This window comes from Phoenix dactylifera, chromosome 8, assembly GCF_009389715.1.
Source record: "Phoenix dactylifera cultivar Barhee BC4 chromosome 8, palm_55x_up_171113_PBpolish2nd_filt_p, whole genome shotgun sequence".
NCBI classification, from domain to species: Eukaryota; Viridiplantae; Streptophyta; class Magnoliopsida; order Arecales; family Arecaceae; genus Phoenix; species Phoenix dactylifera.
The window spans coordinates 25841689-25864358 of record NC_052399.1 but is presented as its reverse complement, the minus strand read 5'-3'; the positions used below and the strand labels follow the sequence as shown (position 1 = coordinate 25864358).

At 37.4% G+C, this 22670-nt stretch overlaps 1 protein-coding gene across 6 annotated transcripts; it reads left to right on the top strand.

Moving 5' to 3' along the window:
* Positions 1–7466: 7466 nt before the first annotated feature.
* LOC103711107 (RNA demethylase ALKBH10B-like) lies at positions 7467–21804 on the top strand. 6 transcript variants are annotated; one of them, XM_008797113.3, is made up of 10 exons: positions 7467–7718; positions 7833–7887; positions 8011–8616; positions 9190–9315; positions 10382–10503; positions 10608–10725; positions 18340–18459; positions 18559–18671; positions 18747–18898; positions 20707–21804. In XM_008797113.3, exons 3-10 carry the CDS (start codon positions 8052–8054, stop codon positions 21452–21454), a joined length of 2064 nt encoding a protein of 687 aa, XP_008795335.1. In that variant the 5' UTR covers positions 7467–7718; positions 7833–7887; positions 8011–8051; the 3' UTR covers positions 21455–21804. The 6 variants fall into 6 exon arrangements, with proteins under 6 accessions (XP_008795335.1, XP_017699280.1, XP_008795334.1 ...); XM_008797112.3 differs by having other exon boundaries at positions 7473–7718; positions 7991–8616; XM_008797107.3 differs by lacking the exon at positions 7833–7887 and having other exon boundaries at positions 7473–7795.
* Positions 21805–22670: the final 866 nt, after the last annotated feature.

Sequence of the window (22670 nt, the reverse complement as noted above, 5' to 3'; positions counted from 1 at the left end):
AGCAGCCTTGATGCCCAAAGTCTAGAAGACTCACTATCAATACTCTCTCGCAGGGACTCAAGGAAGGTCTGAACTGGCGTCACCGACTGAAGAATCGCCCGGGAGAAACTGGTGAGCCGTCACACCTACACATTGACCTTAGTGATGTCAAAATCTAAAGCTATTTTTCAAACCCAAGATGCATGCTTCATATTCAGCTATATTATGTTAGCATTCAAAGTTTAATTTGACTATAAATATTCTGGCACTATCAAAATAGATCTTCCACCTCCAATCTGGTTCTGAAGAGGAACAAGCTTTTTTTAACATAGCAAATAAAATATTTTCATTTGATCCTATTCCCAGAAGCTCATAATTAGGAAGCAAGTGGTCTACCCAATAATCTATAATTGCCTATCCCTTAATAGACTTCCATGTTATATGTATGGTGTCAATTTTGATTTTATATAAGCTTTTGCTATCCTTCCGATTAGATTAATTATCTCTATTAAGTATTACAATGGGTTAACCTAGAAATTAGTAAGATAGGATGGGCTAGTTAAGGATGTTGGAGCTGCTGAGTTGTCTAAACTAATATTAAACAAGTAAACTCAATTTTAGTATACCCAGCCCTATAGTTGCTTATATTCTTGTTCACATAATAGATGGCTCTTTCTTTGCTACCAATCTTACCATTCTATCCCAAAATTGCACCTAAGAAGATGTCTATTGTTATAGGAGGGATGAGATCGAATGGGTGAATTGTGCAGGTAGGTTTTAAGCTTATTAAAGGCTTCTTACACACTCAATGGTCGAAAATGAACCCAAGTAGCTTCTAAACTCATGCCAAACACATATTTAGCTAGTTTGAGGTGCAATTTGTATTTGCCAAGCTACTTAAAGAGCATATCAAGGTGCATCAGCTATTCTTTAGCCATCTTGGCCTCGGAGATTATATCATCTACATGGACCTCAATTTTCTTGTATCGTATCATGGAAGAGTATGGTCATTGCCCTCTAGTAAATGGCTCCAACATTTTTCAATTCGAAAGGCATGGATCTATGATAAAAGATGCCCCAAAGTGTGGAGAATGAGGTTTTCTTCATATCTTCTTTCACCAGTCTGATGTGATTACAGATAGAAAATTCATCCATGAAAGACTATGATGTGACTAGTCATATTATCAACAAGAATGTTTATTATATGAAGGGGAAGTCGTCTTTGGGCTAAGCACATTCTAACTTATTCATTCTTTTGAGGCATAAGGGCGATAGCTAGCCATTCTGGATAATCAGTGACTTTCAAGAATCCAACGTTGTATTGTTTAATCACCTCCTCTTTTATCCACAAGGCAATCTCTAGTCTCATCCTCTTTAATTTCTGCTTTATTGGCCTAGCTCGTAGTTTGATGGCCAATCCATAAACTACAATATTCAGATCCAATCTTTGCATGATGCATAATACCAAGCAAAGATATCAATGTTGGCTTGCAGGAATTTAACCAGGTCTTATCATAATACCATCCTCAGTCGAGATCCTCCTTCTCCGGTGGCCGATGTGACACCCGACTGAGCACCACCGCTTGAAGTCTCTTCCTTTCTCTGATTTTTTGGTTGTTCTGTTTCACTGTTGTGAGCTTCATCACCCTTCTTGCGCCCGAATCCATCACCGTTGGCCAAGGTCCGCCGGCAAACTGGTACCGGTAGGCGTACTGGGGGCCTATTGGACCGGTTCGGTACCAGTTTGTACCAATGCCGAACCGGTCTGGGACGTGAGCACGCACCTGCGCATTTCCCAGTACGCACGGGTGCTCTGCCCAACGTAGGGAACCGTGAACGTGCATGTGTACTCGTGTGAACCAATCTAGTTCACTCCAGTACAAGGCAGTAACAAGTTTGCATCGAATGGTTCACACTGATATGCCTCCGTACTGAACGGTTCCGGTCCTACAAGGGTTGGAACCATTTTTCACCCCCGAACCATACCGGTTAGGGGCCGGACCGGTATAGTACGCGTTGAACCAGTCGGTACGGGCTGGTTCAGCATACCTTGCCGTCGACAGACATCCTTCACCGCCATTGCTCATTGGTGAGTCCCTCACCCCCTCTTGATTTCTCCTTGGCCGAGGGAGCTGCCACTTAAGGCCGCTAGGGGCTCTACCCTATTTTTCCCTTCCTTTGTTTTCTCTTGCGCAGTCGAACCACCGTGGCAACCTTGCCGCAGGCCATGCCACTGCTCCGCAGGCCATCGACCACCCCCCAGCTTTTTCTCTCCTCTTTCCTCTCTTCCTTCTCCTCTTCAATTCATCGTTTTCTTCTTCTAAATTCTCCCCATTTCTCCTTGATGTTTTCCCTAATGGTCGACCCAGGCTACTCGAATTAGACCCATGATCAAGATTAGACCGAGAATTAGACTAAGATCCTCTCTCTTCTCTCTCTTTCTCTCTTTAGGCAGCCCTAGAGATCTTAGCTCAAAGCCCTGACTCCCTTGGCTCAGATCCAAGTTGACCCCTAAGTGGAGTCCCCGAATCGTTTTGGTACCTGGATGGTAGATCGGCCCATTACTTTAGCCCCAACTAGATTTTTTAAAATTTGTCCACCATTGACCTTTACTTGACTAATTGAATTCTCTTTGCTTGGACCCACCTGGGCAGTCAAACACTACCACCTAGCCGACCTAATTTGGGAGCATGAAATCGTTTTCCAGTAATATTTAATTTTTGACTTCACTTGGCTTTTAAAATGATGATGAAATTAATAATATTTTAATAATATTAAAATAGGTGCACCTGATCCATCTAACTGAAGTGCAATTTTGAAGTGAGAATAAGTAAATAACCTAATGCTTTAAAGTCTGTTTTCTGAATCTTTAGTAAAATAATAATTAGTTGATTAAATTTGATTATGATATCTATTTTATACTTAGTTAAACGGGTCAAGCATGTTAATGTTATGATAGTAATAATTTTAAATTATGTTATGTGTTATGAAATTTGAAAAATACGACTAGGCAAATTATTAAATTTATTTTTTATATATGTATTCTTAACATGACTATGATCTGGCCTTACCAATGGAGATTATTCATTGGCTCTATTAACTTATAATTTGAGAGACTGGTTTCGACACCGCAACACCGATGATTAGAATGGTGGTATTTGGATACTATGCCACCGGTGGTTAATAATAGTGGTGTTTAACATTTTGTACATTCTGACCTATGCTATTTGGTTACGTGGCTATAGCCTATTGATGTCGGATTTTTGGTATTCTTTTAGAAAAAACAATAGTATACTTCAAAAAGAAATATGCATTATTCGAGAAATAATTTATTTCTCAGTCAATATTTTGTGCTTTTAACTAATTATTTGGTATGATTTGGCCTCACTTTGAGCTGTTAAGTTGCTTACTGAGCTAGTGTAGCTCATTATAATGTTTTTTTCATTTTTCAGATCTAAATGTATGATTGTTCGGGACTTGGAGAGTGCACTATATCTTTTGAAGATACTTTCAATTATTAGAGTTTTAGTTAGACTAATTAGAATATTTTATTTAATTTATGTTAATTGTTAGTGAATATTGACTTATGTCACTTTGGAACTATTGTAAAAATTATTTGGATAAATTCTTAATTAAATAAATTTTCAGAAATTATTATTGTTATGATATGATCAACAACTTTGCATGCTTGTTTAGTCCACTATACAGGTATGTGGCGTCTGTTGTACACTGAGTTTGAGGCGTGAGAATATCGGTAGGAAAATGCTAGATATCTATGACTAATATCTGGTTATAGGCTGGCTAAGTAAGTGGAGTTATCTCTTGCTCTACTTGTAGGGCTATAACCTTGTCATTGTTCCTGAAAACGATATAAGGAAGAGAGTACCTGAAGAGAGTGCCTCTTTGGCAGAGTGGATGTCAACAGCAATCCAGCTCTCGTTTATTTATCTCCATTTCACCTTTAGTGCTAGTGCCAATACCGACATTAGTGGTGAGAGAGGAACAAGAAAAGGAGAAAAATTCTCCTCTTTATTCACCACCCACATCCCATTGCTATCTGGAAGAATGCAATAAATTTCTCACTCTCCTGCTACCCAAATAAGTTTATTCCTTTCTCTTGCTATCAATTCGAAGACAATCAAGACTCCGTAACTACTGTAGCTTTACACAATGTGCTCACATTTAACCTTGAATTCAGAAGAGCCGCCATACCAAATTCCATTATGCCTCCTATTGTGGTACTTTTAAGTAATTCTTCATATTATGGGTTACTTAATATGCCACATTGATGGGTGAAATATTGTACATGTTTTGTAACTTACTTTCATAGCCAATATGATTAGTAGATTTTTTGTATATGTATTGGTAACGTTAGATTTATTTATTGTTAATTTATATAATATGCTTCCTCAAGTTTTGAACTTTTTGGCTATGGTGGTATGTTAAATAATATATTCTATTATTAATTATTAAATATGAGACTTTGATGTCTAGAATATTAGATATGTAACTTATTCTTATAGCCAATAAAATTAATTAGTAGATGATGTGTCTTAGAATTGACCACAGCTCACACAAAGGGCAGTCAACCATAACCCATCACGAATCACAACCAAATCCCGCCATGTGGCAACCCAAAGAATGCACGATTGACTTCGAATTTCAAAAAACTCCTACAGCTGATGACAGCTTGGCTATAATTTCAGGCGACTTTTGAAATCACACCAGCTAAATGGACAGGATGCAATCTGCATGCCAAATGCATGTATATGATTTTTGGAATGTATGGAGGCTTGCCAAACTCAGCTAACCCATGTGCCCAATTTCTTAGGCAACAGACGTTCACTTTCGCTAATACAATTCACTCTCTGGGGACCTTTCAAATAAGTACTCGCATACCTGACAGACCATTAGGAACCTCCTCCATTTTTTGAGCATCTTTTTGACTTAGGCATAGAAGGATCCCTATAGGTTGCACTTTGATATGAGGACTTCTTTTATTTTTACTGTTTTAGGTCAGAACTCGATCGCAGACTAGGACCTCGGCTGCAACCTTCCACTTTGAATCGCAACCTTGCACGACTTGAGCAGCTCGTCGCCGAGCACTTCAGTATCTCTGCTGTTCGGCACCTAGGACAGGCCGGTCTTCAACGGCAATAGTAGATATTATATTGATGTCTAGAATATTATATATGCATTATAACTTTCCAAGGAGATGGGTAGATTTTATGCATGTATATTGGTAAAATTATGGTTCATTAACCTATAAAGAATATGCTTCCTTGATTTTGAACTATATGACCATGTCAAGATGTTCAGTAATACACCATATTATGAGTTTATAATCTACATTCATATTTGCACTTTCAGAGGATAATATACAATAAGCCATAATTCTCTTATTTGTTTAACAAATAACTTGAAATTAGATTTTAGTTTTCGGTCCATTTATGTATTTATTTATTTCCTTAACTTTTATTTATTTTTTGATCCATTTACTAGGTGGGATAGATTTAGGTTTGACAATTTTCATAAACCGCCTAACCATCAACCCAACACAAACCTTGTATGACATCGTGGTGTAGAAACTAATAGTCAAAAATCAAAAAAAATTTAATTTCATTGACTAGCAGAACTAATTTTTGACATTTAAAAGTAAGAGAAAAAAATTAAATTAAAAGAAAAAAACAAGAGGGGCATGTGAACTTGTTGAACTACATGAAAACATTGTACCTGAACGACCGTTGCGGTCGCTGGTCGAGCAGGAAGAATCAAAATATGGCACAAACTACGAAATATACTGATGCTGCTGTCTACCCATCCATCTGCTAATCGCCTCCTCCTCACTGCGCATTCAAACCGCTTGGACTCAGGACGGACCAATGCAACGGTCGGAGCCTAACCACACAAAATACAAAGGGGGAGAATATCTACCGTGGATGTTCAGATAAACTACCTGAAGTACCGGATAATAAAAGAAGCGATCCAGTTTACGACACTGTTCGTCTTTCAAAATACATGTAATGCCTGAAAAAAATTTTACTCCTGAACTAGTCTGCAAGTATTACGGATAAGAGGGTGACCATTATCATATCTATCTGCTTTTCACACCCCAATCAATCACTATTAAAAAGTTCTTTTTGAGGCATATGCACTTAGCACCAAGTACTGTTCTCGCAAAGAAAATACCCTTTCAAACGGTCTAATAGCTTTACCCAACTGCAGTAAGAGCAGGCATGCAATGACCATTCACTGCTACCATCTCACCAAGGTGGTTTTTGATCAAATCCGGCCCCTCCCAACATACTACCGTGGAGGTGGCATCCGCTCTTCATCTCTCACGTGAAAAATGCATACCGTGACATGACACATCGTGGAGTGTCCGCGTCCACGTGCGGAAAAGCTGACCGTTGGGCCGCGGATGACCGGCCGCAGCCGGTCGCTGCACCCGATCCTTCAAAGCCAGCATAAATGCCCGCATAACGCTTCATATGCAAACTCATGCTTGCTCGTCCATTTTGAGAATTTACGGTGGATCATGCGGCATATAACTTTTGTGAATTTTGGATCCCCTCCTCACAAAAGCACCGTACGAGCACGACGAGATCTGATAATGTTCCCAGATTGCCCCTATGATTTCCCAAATTCTGAAATTACTTTCCGTAAATGCCCCTATGCAACGGAGAATCTTGCTTCTACAGTCAGCCTCAGGTTTTGATAACGCCGTTGATCTGTCGTAACGGCACCTCAAGTTTGCCTTTTTTGGCGTTACAAGGGGAATAAAAACCAGTATGTATCCAATCTTACTTGTAGGGATTGAAAACACTTTTAGATGGAGACTCTTCTATGATGATTGATTGAATTCAGGATGTCAAGCGATAAGGCGATGATCACTTACTGATTTGGAATATTCAAAGATTGGTGAGAGACTGCGACTTATTTTAGACTGCTCATGTATATAAGGAGGCGAACAGAATGGTAGACTGGATTGCTTCCTTCGCTACTTATCATTCTGAAAATATCCTTTAGATTTGATACCGCCCTCACACCTTTACGCCATTTCATTTTTTTGACTCTGTTGCATTCATGCTGGACTAATATAAGCAATTTTTATACCAAAAAAAAAAATTTCTTGCTATTTTAACCTGATTGAAATAAGACTTTTTTATTTTTTGGTAAAAATTAAAAAAAAGCCTTCGGCACTAATGAAAAGACAAAGGATAGTTTTTGTGGAAAAACAGGTGTTCTTCGAATGCCTCAAACAAAATATTCCTATAATAAATTATTTTGTGGTCTAATAATATCTATATATTTTTATATTAAATAAAAAAAGAGATGTTACCAAGAAGGATTCCATGGTAATAGAAAAACATATATAATAACTTGTTTCTATCACGCGCATTTCACGTGCAAAGGATTAGAGCGAATGTAACGGCACCCCCAATGCCGTTACTTTAGACCGTAGTCCGGGCTGCGATTACGAATCCACCACCCCTCCCCTCCCCCTTCTCTCTCTTTCATCAGAACAGCAGCTGGAGGAGCTGCAGCAGCGAAGGGAGATGCGTGCTCCCGAAGCCATCTCCCCTTCCTCCCCTCCTCCCTAAAACCCTAGATCTCCTCCCCTTCCCCTTCTATCCCATTCCGATCTCCCTAAGCTCTCCCCCTCGATCCCCCCCTCCTCCGATCGATCCAGATCGGCCCCGTTCCCCTCCGGATCGATCAAATTCCCCTCTCTCATCGTAGATTTCGCCCACTTTTCTCGAAGAATATCGCGTTCAATCGTTTCAATCCGATTCGATCATTGCTGGTTCTCAAGGTTTGATTCTACGTTTCTTTTCATATTTGTTTTATAGATCGAGGTGGTTGGATGGGGTTCAAGGGGCCTCAATTTTAGCTGCATTGCCACTGGTTCGTATTTTTGATTACGAATTCCGATTCGGAGGATCGTTCTATCATTGCTTGAGAGTTTTGTGTTTTCTTGATTATTTTGTGGTTTTTGACGTATTTTAAGCTGAATTTTTGGTATCGAAGAGCACGGATCTGGGAATGGAATTCGAGTAGTTGGGGTGGTCATGGCAGCGCAATCTGGGAATGCTGTGATTTCCGAGAAGATGCAGTTTCCGGTCGTTGGCGGCGGTGGCGGCAGCGAGTTGCAGCCGCACCAGCGGCTGTGGTTTCCGGACGAGCGGGATGGATTCATCTCATGGATCCGGGCGGAGTTCGCGGCGGCCAATGCCATCATCGACTCGCTGGTCCACCACCTTCGGGCCATCGGCGAGCCTGAGGAGTACGATGCGGTGGTTGGGTTCATCCACCAGCGGCGCTGCAGCTGGAACCCGATCCTCCACCTGCAGCACTACTACTCTGTTGCCGAGGTTGCATACGCGCTGCAGCAGGTCACCTGGAGGAAGCAGCAGAGGCATTTTGATCAGACGAAGATGGTGGGGAAGGAATTCAAGAAGCCTGCTTTTGGTTACAAGCACAAGTTTGAGACCACGAGGGGGGAGAACTGCAGCTCCTCAACTTCTTCTGCAGAGGGGAAGGGGGAAGATAAGTTAAGAAAAGAAGAAGATGATGAGCGGAAGGATGAAGCCCAAATTCCAGAAGGAAGGAATTCAATAGTTGCAGCAGAGGAGGGTAAGCATAGCTCTTCCACAAACATTTATGCATCAAAGAATCTTATACTTTTCGTGTCGTATGGTTGAATTTCTAGTCTTGTATCTATTCATTTTGTGTATGAAAGCAAATGCTGTAAAAAAAGTATTAGCATCAATAATGATTCTGTGTTGTTTAATTAATATAACTATATTGAAGGAAAATATTAGAGTAGAGACACTGCATCGATGTATTGGAGTTCGTAATCTATATTGTCAATAAATAAGTAAAGAGTACATGGAGAGTTTTAGTTCATTAATTATGCTGCAATCCATGGTATCCTAGAAGATGATGATGTTAATTGGCTTCAAGCGTTTGAAAATAAAGTGGCTATAGAATGAACTCAATTACATGGAAGTATTCTTCTGATAATGTTGGTTTTTTCTGTCCCCATTATAGGTTTCTGTATATGTATATGCTAAACAATCGATTTCTTTCTTTCTTTTTCTATATTTCATTATCTTTACAATCAGTTTTGTTATATATAGATGGAGCGAACTTAGGGACGGGAATTATAGAGACTGATTTGTTTCCTTGTTATTACATTGCATGCAGGGGTGGAAAAGAATTGTAGTTCCATGACAGATTGCAGAAAGAAAAATGGAGAAAATTCTCTTGGAGATGAGTGTGTTAAGTTGGAGCCTGCACTCTTAAATTATTGCAACACTTTGCAGTCAGAAGGTATCCAGTTCACACCTTCCTAGCAGTAAAATTTTACCTAGGGTACCACATCTGGTTTGGAAACTCCTTGGAAACTCAAAATTGCACTTGCTTCCTATGTGTTTCCTTACTTCAAGAGTTCTACTCTGTCCGCTTCTTGCACCCAATACCCACTTCGGCACTATCTCTTAATTCTAGTTAATTCAAAATAAATGCATCCAAGGTCATGATATTTCTTTTTCCTTGGAAACACAAATGACTGGTGGATAATTTATTTTAGATTGAGTTCATCTAGTTAACCTGGTTGAACTTGGCGATAAAGCAGTGAGGACTTAAAACTTCGTGAAAGCAAAGGTAAGAAACAAACAAAACAAAGCATCAATAAACACTGCATTGTGATTGAAATCTCCGAAGGAATACAAAGTTATTTGATTACACTAGTTGAGACAAATGATTGAATACATACTGTTACATATACAATATTCCAGGCAGGTCGCATCATTAACCTCTGCACATGAAACAATCACCTACTCCTAGAATGCTTGGACCCTGTCCAAGAAGATGTTCAGCTTCAGCTGTTCTGTGGCTGTTGTCCATATCCACACACATACACACAGAGATGGGAGAAGCTTTCTTTGAAATCTCCTTGCATATATATTTAATTTTAGAAACTCCCTTTTAAAACTGCTCCAATGATATATTCCTGCAACATTATTATGGTTTCAAATAGCCATTTGTTCTTGCTCTGTCGTATGTGCTTTATATTGCACACGTTCATGTTCACCAGCACATGCATTTCACATATCTGATCATAAAACTCTGCATGAGCAGGCACGTGGCCATTGTTTATTATATCAGAAATATTTATGTATACAGATTAGGCTTTGATATAATTGTTTCCTTCTACATCTTGTGGTTGCATGTGAAGTGATGACCTGTGCTCCTTATTCATTTCTTCCTGTATCATCTTTGTTATCTGAAGGTTTTTTGGACCTGAAATGTCTTGTGGAGCATTCCGTTTTGAACTTGTAATATTAGAGCTTGATGAAGAAAGTCTTTAATAGTGCCTTCCCCCCCCTTTTTCCAGAGAATTGCAATAATGTGCTTCTCCAAAGCAGTGAAGGTACAATACCAAATCAAGATGAGAAACACCAACCTATTGCAATCCCCAAAGTTTTTGTTAGGAATGATATGTATGATGGAAAAACGGTAAGCTAATAGGAGGAAATATCTTGAATAGCTTCTTAGATTGTTATCGGTGTTATTTTTTCACTGTTGTCTAACTATTTAAGAGAATTATTTTACTTTCATAGGTCAATGTTGTTGAAGGACTTAAGTTGTATGAAGGGTTATTTAATACCATGGATATTACAAAACTTGGTTCATTGGCAAATGACTTGAGAGCTGCTGGTCGTCGGGGAGAGTTTCAAGGCAAGTTGAATCATGTCAACTTCCTCTTGCTTGAGTGAAACAATTGTAACTGTTTTGGTTGTAAACATGAATGTAAAATTTGATTAATGTTAGTCTTCATGATACATGACATCTAACCTTGAGCATCAGCTTAGTTTTTAAAAGGAACATATATCAATTCTATGTATACCCACTTATTGTCTATTGATGGGGGAAATATATTAATCAAGGGCAGTGTTTTAAAATGTGGTGTCTGCAGCTGCATGTGTGCATGGATATGCCGATGCAATCCACTGACTGCCCCACATGTATATCTACACTACTATTATTTTTTACTATATAAGTATTATCTTTTTCAACTTTAAGAAATTTTAACTGCATATGCGGCTGCATTCCATGGATGTGTTATTTGATTTCTTACCTGCCCAAATACCGCAGCAGCCTTTTGAAACAATGACCAGGGGCCAGAGAGATAAATATGCTTCTTCATTTTATACTGATTATTGACATGCATTGGCATGGAAAGTTAGCTAAAGCATTTGACATGGACTACACATAATTTCTTTATGTAGAAAAGTAGACATGTTCTATGCATTCCAAAAATATATGGCATTTTATGTAAATCAAAACATTTAATATTCCTAATTATGCAGCTTAAACATGTTAGTTAAACCATATCACAAAATCTCATAGACTAGGACAAATTATTATTATGCTAAATTAGACAAGCGAATGCAGAATTAATCAACTTGATATTTGTTGTGAAAAATTTTCAGTTTAGTTTATCCATTTGCAATCAGATAATGCAATTACTAAAATATCAATTTGAAGGTCAGAATGGCTTCAGGGATTTGCTAATAATATGCTAAAGCAGCTAAACAATATCTGGATAAGAAAAAACACTGGTTTTGTTATCTTGGTTTATTATTTAATCTGTTTTATTTGCAAAGCAGAAAATTGATAGGAAATCATCCAAAATATCTTTAGTCCATTTCTTATTCAAGCATGGTTTCTTGTATTTATGTTTGTCCATCGTTTCTTTTGCATGCATGGATTTACCTAACATTGCCTTATTACAATAAGAAAGAGACTAGAATAGCATAAAACATATGCTCAACTCTTTAAATGTTGGATGGATCATTGCTTTGATCTTTTTTTTCTTAACTGTGCCTTTTCTTGCAAAATGACTTGGGAGAGGAATAGAGAGTTAACCTCTAGTTTTGCCTGGCTAGAGTTAAGCTTTAAGCTTTCAGAACTGCACTTCTATAAGGTAGCAAGACATATTGAAACTCATGGTTGAGGTTTACATTACTGTGATATGGTTTAATGTGCATTTTACATAGGTTGTCTATTGAGTAAGCTATTTATGGTTAATTTCTGTTTCGTAACTTGATAGGCATTAGTTTGGTTAGAACCGAGCCAAGCTTGAGATTAAACTCAAAAAAGGGCAAGTACTGTTATATCCTGAAGAGGAAAAAAATCTTAGCAATTAGACATTGATTTAAGGTTGAAATATTTGTCTTGAGAATTTGTCTTGACGATCATGTCTAAGGGTCAGAACTGATCTGTAATAACAGATTTAAAAGGTAGGCAGGGATTACAGTGATGTCTAGGATTGAAGATGAGGGTGGTTCTTCAATTTTAAGAATGTTATTGATAGAATAACATGTAGAATCACCATGTTTGTGGAGAGAAGAAGATAGAGTAAGTGGCTTAGTTTGTTATTGAAATTTACACAGGCTTTATATACTTAAGGCAATTGTAGCTCTTTCCTAAAGGGCATAGGACTTTGAACCTTCTAAAATTTGTCCAATTACCTAAAATTAATGACTGGGGCCAAGATATAAGGAGAAAGAAAAGAAAAAAAAATCCCTAAAGTAGGCCTTATCTTGCTTGGTTAAGTGGTCCTTATTGGTCACTTTAATCTTTTCATTGCTTTTGTTGTTTGTTTTTCTTAATTTGATTCATGCCTTCTTTCCTTTCCTCTTATAAAATTGCCAACCGATAACGGCGCTGACATGCACGCCTTCAAATTCTGGCCTCGTCAAGCTTGACGATCCGGTTCCCCAAATCTCTTTTTCCTGAATAAGCGCTGCTAGACTAGAATAGGCTCCCCATGGATCGAGCAAAGTCACTTTTTTTCTATCATAGGGATTGTCGTCTTTTCTCTCCTTTTTCTCTTCCTTTCCTATTTTCCCCCTCTTTTTCCTTGGTTGAACTGCTCTCCTATTTTCGTTTTCCTTCTTTTCCTCACTCCCACATGCCTCCCTTTCCTCCTCACATCAAGTCAACAAGTCATCTTTTTGTTTTTCCCCCGTCTCTTTACTTTGTGCCGTTTGTTTTCCCTCATATAGAGTTTCCATAAACATAGAAAATTTATCAGGACAAGGTAAGGATATTCAATGCTTCTTATAGTTAGGGAGTTCATTCATTTTGATAACAATAGAGGAACTATCCTGTAGATAAAGACTGAGAATGGAGCAATTAATATTTGATATGGTGATATTTGTATTGCTACAAGGAACAACTATGCATGAAGTGTCACTTGTTTCAGTCTTATGCTGAATCATCAACTCTAGCAACCAAGGTGATGAATGCTAAATGTAGTTGTGGTCATGCAGACATAACAAAGAGGGTTTTTGGTTGAAAACAAATGCCTATCCAACATCTTTTGAGGCTGTTTTGGGCTCTGGTTATTTTGAATCTTAACCAGATATGTGATTTATAAGATTACTAATATTATTTACTATTGGAAGTTCGTGACTTCTAATATTGTTAAGACAATATGTGTCGAGTTGTTAGAAGACACCTAACCTAGTAAAGAGTGCAACTAGGCCTATAAACTTTATGCAGTACTTTTAGTAGAAAGATAAAAGTTTCATTTTTATTAGCGATAGTGCATTTTCTTGTGCAGTTGTAGTTCTTAAAATCTTCGACTACCTCCCCCATATTCCTTTCTCCGATGAATTAATTTTCATCCTATTGTAAGATTTGCATTGTCAAGTACTATTTTAAGGTTTGGTAAAATGAATGACTGCTGAATATGTTAGGAAGATAAGAACTTTAATGTTTGATAAATGGTGAATTGCAGATTCACACATGCTTGCCTTTTTTGGTCAGTTAGATGTGATTCTTAAAAGGTTGAAGCTTTTGTTGATTAAGTGTTCTTATATGCAAAAGTTGTTTTCCGTTAACATTTAAGAGCACTGGATTTTAAATATTGAAGACTAGGCTTATTTACCATTCATAGTTTAAGAAATTATTATGGAGAAGACTTATTAAAATGTATTTCTTTCTGAGAGATTTTAGTTATAAAAGGTTAAAGACTGATATCTGAGAGTTCATTTGTAGATTTAAACACATTTGGCAGTTAGTATGATATAATTCACATGCAAAGGTAGAAAATATATACTTGTTCAGGGGAACCTTGGGCTGCAGTTGCTCTGGTACGACCCATTTGGCTCATGTAACATATTAGAGTATGGATCGATGATGTGTCTGCAGTTTATACAGATAAATGCAAACAGAGATGGATGAACATCATAGCTTGATGCAACCATGTAAATGATCAAGCAGTTGGTGATAAGATGTATAAAAAGTCAATATGATGATCATGATGATAGAGTTCTATTCTTTTCCCTGTTTAGTTCAAATGTTTAATCATATTGCTCTTGTTGAAGTTGGAATTGCTCAACTAAAATGGTGGTTCACTAGAACTTACTTCAAAATGCATGGAAGAAAGTTATTAGCTTCTTTGCATTAGGGTAACAAATTCTTTGAAATCATGTTGAAAATAGAGTTTGTCAAGAAGAAAGATAAAGGTCTAGCTTCCAACGCAGTCATTGCTGTGCCTTTCAAGTTCTCTTTAATGCCATTTGATCTTCTGTCAAATCAAGTGATTATCCTTTGATCACTTAAGTTTTTACAGCAGAGTCCTGCTTGGTTGCCCTTTACCTTCATTTTTCTCATCCTTTGCATTTTGTTTACCTCCATTGTCACTCATCCTTCACCTTTTGTTCTCTAGTTTTCTTGATCACTTATTACCGTTGCAGTTGTTTTATTGATTTAGATATTTTTTTTCTGTAAATAGTAAAAGGGCTATTGAGTTGTTATTATCCTGTAAGGCATGTGAACAGATTTTGAAGTTTAATATAAGCTGGCTCAAGGCTTTTTTTTCCAAGTTGACCATGACACATTATCAAGCAAATTATAGCGTCTTGACAAAATGATGTTTTCCTTATTAGGCCATATATTTAGTTATAGGTGTGGATGTCTTAGGAGTTGGTTATTTTAGCCTATTGGGCCAAAGCAGCCAGATGAGCTGCCATTTGGAGTTAGGTTTCCTTTTTGTTGATCTTTATGTACCATTTTGATTTGTTAGACTCATAGTGAGAACTAACTAGTGTAGGAGAATTCTAGGTCTCACATATAGGTATTTATGGTTTTACGAGTTTCGAGGTTGGTTACATATCATGTACTTAGTTTTATAATTATTGCGAATTATGTTTAGGTTGTTCAGTGTATGTCTTTATATATGGGTATTACTGTACTTATGAATTTGTTGTGACAGCTATTAATGAACTCGCAATTATAGTTTTCTTTCTTGTGATGTATTATTCTCATTGGCACCACTTAGATGCTTCGAAAGTAGGAGAATGAAAGTGATAAGCAGGGGCATGACTACACCAAGATTGAGAAATGATTAAATCATTAAACCAAAGTTGCCCTGATTTTAACACTTATGTTCATTTCATTTCCTTCAATTTCCCAACATCTAGAAAGAGTTTTAAGATGGATACCCTAGAGAACTTTTTGTCCTTTCCTTTAAGATTCGTAATTATCCTGAAAACTAATGATGACTATATGGTCGTTGGGTAGGTTGAAGAGGACAGTCAAATGGTATGGGGTCCTTTAATATTTTAAAAAACTTAAAACCTTTTTAGAACTCAAAATCAATGATTAAAAAATTTGAGAGGCTTCAATATGTACTTTTTTACTAAGATAAGGAGGTGAAAACAAACTTCAACTTTGCTTATGTGGGACAGGAAAGCACGGCCTGAGGGAATGAATAATATTTTTTTAACCTTAAAGGACTCCAATCTGACCCTTTTGAAGATGTACTTTTGGGGCTACTTAAGGAAATACTGGTTGGAAATTTATAGTTTCATACTAGTTTGACCTTAAAGTTGGTGGGTGAGGGTCTCACTTAGAAAGGTTGCATTGTATGGTTTCGGTTTACCAACATCTGATGCATCAAGCTTCTATTGCTGGAATCTACTCTATGAAGATTCCTTGGATTTTTGGGTTATAACGTTGGCAAAGTTATATGTAGTCTGACCTATACTTCGATGTTGGATTTTGATTTATAGGACAGGTGATTGCTTTATGATCCAAATAGAGAGAACCTCTGATGATACTCTCTAATTTACTTATGTTTGTAAGGGGATCACCTTTTTTCCATTAAAGAAGTCAGATTGGAGGCTTGATGTTCTAGTTTCTTTTTTCTGGTTGTAATCATGTGGCTGGTGTTACTAGGACACTTCAACATCTGGGTCTTTGCTATGCCCAGACCATGGTTGCCTAAATCGCCAGTTATGATTTTGTTTCAAACGGGTTTGTAATACGATTTGGTATAACTTGGGAGATAAAAAATGATGATAAAGTTATACTTTCTTCTTCTGATAGATATAATAAGATAAAGTACAGGAAAGCTAGTGGGAATGGGATTGTAAGGTAGCAAAGAAGGCTGCTGAGTGCTAATAATAGGATTCCATGGAAGTAGGAGATTTTGTGCTGCTGGGAGAAGAGGAATCGAGGGTTCAAACTAAAGAACATGGGAAAGTGAAGATAGTGCTTCCTAAAATCTTTTAGAAGAGAAGTCATTAGGAAACTAAACGTGTAAGTCTTGTAAAAATGTCAATTGGTGTATAAAGATTTTCTGACTGTTGTCAATGGTTCTAATTTTTCTCGCTCAAATTTTATAATAATTTTATAATAATGTTAGATTCCAACAACCAACTATTCTAATCAAAATTAAAATATATTTTAATATTTATAAACTATATATTCTAATCTTAATTAATTGGCAGCGGATTTTGAATTATGAATCTGAGCCTATATCAAGTATACCAGTATATCAGGTAACGTAAGTCTAGACACTTGGACACCTAGATATTTCATGACACTCCTGCACTTCAAATCCAAAAAAAATTAAGTCATCATGGTTACATATCAAATTTTGGCGCCTCTAGCATTTTATGTCCAATATTACATTTAGCAAAGATTTTATGGATTTTATATAATCACAAAGCCATTGATGTAGCAAGTTATCCTTTACATACATACACTTTTACTTATTTACATATACATCTATTTAATGGATGTTCCCCATCTCTGATTTTCTGAAAAATCCTATGTCCGACACTTCTTGACACTTGGATACTTGACACCCTTGTCACGTCCATGTAACATTGCATGTGGCCTTTAACCTTTGTTGCGTTAAAGCTTATATATGAAGATCAACGATTGCGGTTTCCACTCTGATTCTAAAGCATTGATTCTCTCTCTCTCTACTAGCAACCACACGTGCAATGCATGTTAAAAAAAAATAAATCATAAAAATTAAGGGATTGGAGGATAAGAGAGATAAAAGCAGATCATTGGATAGAGATTTTTTTTTAAATAGAATCCAATTGGTTTGGGATATGTAGAGAAACTGCGTAAATGAGAGATGGAGGTGCATGTGAATTTTACACCTTCTTAATCATATTTTTTTGTAGAATTTGAGCAGAGCAACTAAGGATATTATGGTCATAAAATTTGATAGACAAATCTCAAATGGGTTATTCCTCTCTTATTTAGTAATATGGGGGTGTGTATTCATGATCCTGGTCTTTTGTGAGAGCTTCCAAGATATTACAATGAGATGATTGTTTATAGTTTTTGTGATGTGTGGTGAAGCCCACATTACAAGTACATTCTTATGATCCATTTCGCTGGTAGCTCTTGGGTTATCTTGGTCTAGTTGGTGTTAGGGTGTATCCATGATCCTCAACTATGTTTGTAATGACATAATCTGAACCTAAGCAACATTTCATGATGCAAAGGTGGATAATCCTTGATTAGATCTTGAGTTGCTTGGGAAGCAGAGGCTCGATAAATGACATAGAAAATATCTTAAATTTTGTGAATTAGGTAGACAGGTGCTTAGGGATAGTATATCAAGTATACTGCTGTTTATAAATAGTATATCAAGTAGACTGGTGTTTAGAGAGAGATACTATATAAGAGGCGTGTCAAACTTGCAAAGAATTGAAGATATAATTAGCAGTTAAGCAAATGTGCTGGTAAGAGATCAACAGCAATATCAAGATGGCCAGCGAAACTCTGAATAGTTTGATTACTTGTGCTTTGAGGAGGTGCCATTCACACTGATGACAATCCTTCTGTTATTCTTTCTCTTACCACATGCAAATGAATTGATTTTTAAAAAAATGTTGGCTTCATAGGTCACATTAATTCAACTTTACTTATTGCTTCTTGTTTTATTATGACATATGATGATTATAGTGACTTCAAAATAAAATTATCCCTTGTTGCTGTCAATTTTTAATAGCCTTGGACTGATGAAAGCAGGGCAGACATTTGTGGTCTCAAAGAGACCTGTGAAAGGGCATGGAAGGGAAATGATTCAACTGGGCTTACCCATTGCTGAAGGACCTCCAGAGGATGAAAACACAGCTGGGATGTCTAGAGGCAAGTTCTGCCCGGCACAGCAGAACTTTATGTGCTGAAGTTTTTATGACATTTTTTTCAGTTGTTTGGTCATAAAGATTAGTGGATCTTTATTTACAGACCGGAAGGTGGAGGCAGTTCCTAGCTCGCTGCAAGATATTCTTGATCGTGTTGTGCAACTGCAAGTTTTGACTGTCAAACCTGATTATTGCATTATTGACTTCTTTAATGAGGTGAGCATCTGTTGAAGCACTACAAATACGACTTGTCATGCAATGAATGAGCCTGATTTGTGAACTTTTTGTCAGGGTGATCATTCACAGCCTCACATGAGGCCACCTTGGTATGGTAGGCCTGTTTGTACTTTATTCTTGACAGAATGTGACATTGTTTTTGGCCGAGTAGTGGGAGGAGATCGTGGAGATTACAGAGGTTCTCTTAAGCTTTCTCTTGCAGCAGGGTATGTTGCTTTCTCTGGTTCCTATGTTATATTTGCTGTTTTTTTGGGTAATTTTTTTGTGGACCTGTTTTCAGTAGACAACTTTAATGAATATCAGAATTATAATAGTTCTGTTTGCTTTAGGAATTTCAAGTGTATGATGTCTGTATATGCTACTAATTTGATTTGATGTCTAACTGCCGCTTTTGTCTTATTACCAGTGCCCAAAGCCTTAATATTCACACAAAATTCATCTCCATACCAATTAAATTGTGTAAAAACCTAGGACATAATAGGAAATCTGTCAAAAATCAATTAGCAGTGCCCAAAGCCTAAACTTCAGCTTGTGTCGTATTACCAGTGCCCAAAGCCTTAATAGACTCAGGCTTGCTTGGCAAAAATCAACAACATTGCCACTTGAGGACCTTTCAAAGCCTCGGACAATAGAAGTCCATGTATAAGTTACTTTTAGCCAATGACCATTTGCCTTAATTTGTAATCCCAATCTCTGTATTTTCTGTGTATCATAGTTTGCAATGGTCCAGCCAGAAAATATCATATTAAATTGGTTTTGCTGTTTGATTGGATGTTGCACCAATTAGCCTCTTCAGCTTATGATCTGTCCCAGATGGATAAATGCAGCTCCCTTGAGTAAAGCTTGCCTTTTAATATATGTTTAGATTCTTTCTGATGTAGAGAAATCTTGGATGTAACCAATGTGGTTGGCCTCCTTACCAACCATGTAATTTTTAGCTTTAATGGCAAGACACTCTTGTCTGAAGTTACCTTAGGAACTCATCACTAATTATGTAGAGAATTAGTGCCAAGTTGAGAGCTGATAATAGAATATTAATATACTCGATCATTCTAATGTACAAAGTTTGATATGAGAGAGAAGGCATAAGTTTAACTTTGATGGTTATTGTGTCAATTGTGACCCAAATTTGGCTTGGTTTTGCTTTCAGTTACCCACAGGAAAGGAAGATACTGAAGATGGCATACTGTCCTAAATCACATGCTGCTGCAATATGTTAAGATTCTAAGGATAAACTTGAAGACATATGATTTCATTTTTTCAATGAAATGGTGGTCATTTTTCATTCTTCTCTTCAAAAATGCTTGTAAACTAATATAAGCTGACGAATTCTTGATGACATTCTGAGGATGTTAACAGAACTTGGCTTTTTATTATCCTAAATGCATGTTTAGGCTGTTTAGGCCTCAATGGAAACTATTACCAATATACAAGATGGTTAATTTTGTATGAACAATTAGCTTGTTATTGGATTACCTTCATCTCTCAATCTATCACACTGTTAATCATCTAGGTATCTATAACCTATAGCTTTCCCCTTGAAATCTTTAATAGCATTTATGTTAATAGCATTTATGTGTAGTCTGCAATCACTTAGGGTATCGGCGATGAGTGTGTAGTTTGCAATCTTGAACACGTATCCGATTTGGATGCATATCCAACAGGTATTCTTGAAGCCAGACACAAGTTCCATATAATACAGAACTTATGTAATAATCTTGCTAAATTATTCATATATTCAATACAAATTGATGTAAACCATTACCAGGTATTATATGTTCATGAGGAGAATGAATCTTAATTTATTATGCAATGAATCATTTAATTGTAGATTTATTATGCACTGCAGATTATAAAAAGGAAAAAGGGAATTCATTTCCTTGCAGTTACTTGAATAGACATACAACAATTTCAATTTTGTCCTGTCATGCATGTATTCTCGCTTCTGGATGCACTAAAGTAATCATCTTTCCAGTATGTTTAACTGATTTTTTCCCTCTTTCTTCAACTGTAGATCTCTCCTGGTGATGCAAGGCAAAAGCGCAGATCTAGCCAAGCATGCTATCCCCTCCCTTCGCAAGCAGTGTGTCCTTCTTTCCTTTGGAAAGTCACAGCCAAAGAAGGCCTTCACATCTGAAGGTATGCGCTTCCCTTCCTCCAGTGCACCTCCACCTTCACATTGGGTCACATCATCAGGTAGGCCCCCGAGCCTTATCCGTCACCAGACGGGCCCTAAGCATTACGGAGTGACCCTCGCTAGTAGCGTGCGGCCGGCCCCAGCCATCCATCCTCAACACTTGCCTCCCAATGGAATGCAGCCACTCTTTGTTGCCCCTGCTCCAGTTGCTCCTGCAGCTGTCCCCTACCCTGCACCTGTCCCACTGCCACCTGCATCTGCTGGGTGGACGGTGGCTGCACCTCCAAGGCACCCTTCCCCTGGACTCCTTGCTCCTGGTACTGGAGTCTTTCTTCCCCCACCTGGGTCAGGCCAACCTCCACCATCACAACAGCTGCCAGTAGTGCCAATTCACGCAGAAACTAGTCATCCTCTGGCGACTTGTTTGCAACCTGAGAATGAGAATGAGGTGGAGAAACCAAACTGTAATAGCGGTGCTTCTCCAAAGAATACAGATGGAGCTGGACCAAGAATGAAGTGCAATGGTAGCTTGAGTATTAGCGCAGTTGTTGGTGGAAGGGTAAGTAGGGAAGAACTTCAGGCTGTTAGTGCCAAGAAGGTAGGGAACAAGCATACTGCAAGCTAGAGAAAGGAGGGTTAGGGAGATTGAAGCGGGAAAAGACTGGTGCCAAATTCTTTTCATGAGTACTAGCATGAAGGGATAATCTGAGAAACTGCACTGAGAAACTTCATGAGTTTGGGAGAAAATGTAAAAAGCGGAACACAAGTTGCTGAACTACTATTATTTTAATATTTTTATAATTAGTAAGGGCTCTTGTTATTTTTTGTAGCATCTCAGGTGACCGAAATATCAGGAATGATTTTCTTTTTTTTTGTGCCATTTCATTTTTGCTGCAATTGCTGTCAAACTTGCCCTGTCTATTTTCAGGAACTTCACTCGAGTTAGAACAGACTTGATCAATATTTTCTGCGCTTTACCTTTCCAGCTTCCCAGATTTGATATCTGTGTTGGAGGAGGTGTATATTGGTAATGTCAATGCATGCTATGTCGCAGTTTGTGATCCAAATTGGAAACTGGCTATGGTAGAAGATCTATTAAAATTGGCATCTACTTGATTTGTCTTTTTGGACAAATAGTTGGTGGTTGCAAGTGGGTATACAAAACCAAGACAAGGTCAAATGGATCTATTGAATGATACAAAGTCCTTTTAGTTGCTAAAAGCTTTTCTTAGGAATATGGGGTCATGCAGCTCATATGACTACTACTCTTGTTTTTTCATTACAATAGCTCTAGTATAAGTGGCCTTTACACCAAATGGATTTCAAAAATGCATTCTTGAATGACGAACTCCAAGAAACAGTCTAGTTGTTGCAAATTGGCTTTTCTCTAAGCTCGTATGACTCTTTATCTTTTTATTCATAATATAGCCAAAGGAGAGATTTTTCTTTTACTTATGTTGATGATATGATCCTTACATGAAGTGATTTTGATGGTATACATGTTCCACAATACCAACTAAGAAAATGATTTCAAATGAATGACTTAGGTCCTTTAAAATATTTTCTTGGGATTGAGCTTAAGAATATGTCTTAAGGATATTTTCTCTCTCATATGAAATATGCTTCATATATTATCAATAGAGATGGCCTGACTGATAACAAAGTTTTTGATACATCACTTTAGCTTAATGTTAAATATCAATCCTTGAGGGAGTTCTTTCAAATCCCACAATATATCGACAACTTGTTGAGAACCATATTTTACTCACTATTATAAGTCTCGATTTAAGTTATGCTATCCACATAATTGGTCAGTTCATGGTAACCTCTTGTTCTGTTCA

Bases quoted from the DNA above. Each gene is read 5' to 3' on its own strand.
- LOC103711107 (XM_008797113.3), top strand. From the start codon at position 8,052: ATGGCAGCGCAATCTGGGAATGCTGTGATTTCCGAGAAGATGCAGTTT. The intron at 8,617-9,189 runs GTAAGCATAGCT...CATTGCATGCAG, and splicing joins AATAGTTGCAGCAGAGGAGG to GGGTGGAAAAGAATTGTAGT. The intron at 18,460-18,558 runs GCAAGTTCTGCC...CTTTATTTACAG, and splicing joins CACAGCTGGGATGTCTAGAG to ACCGGAAGGTGGAGGCAGTT.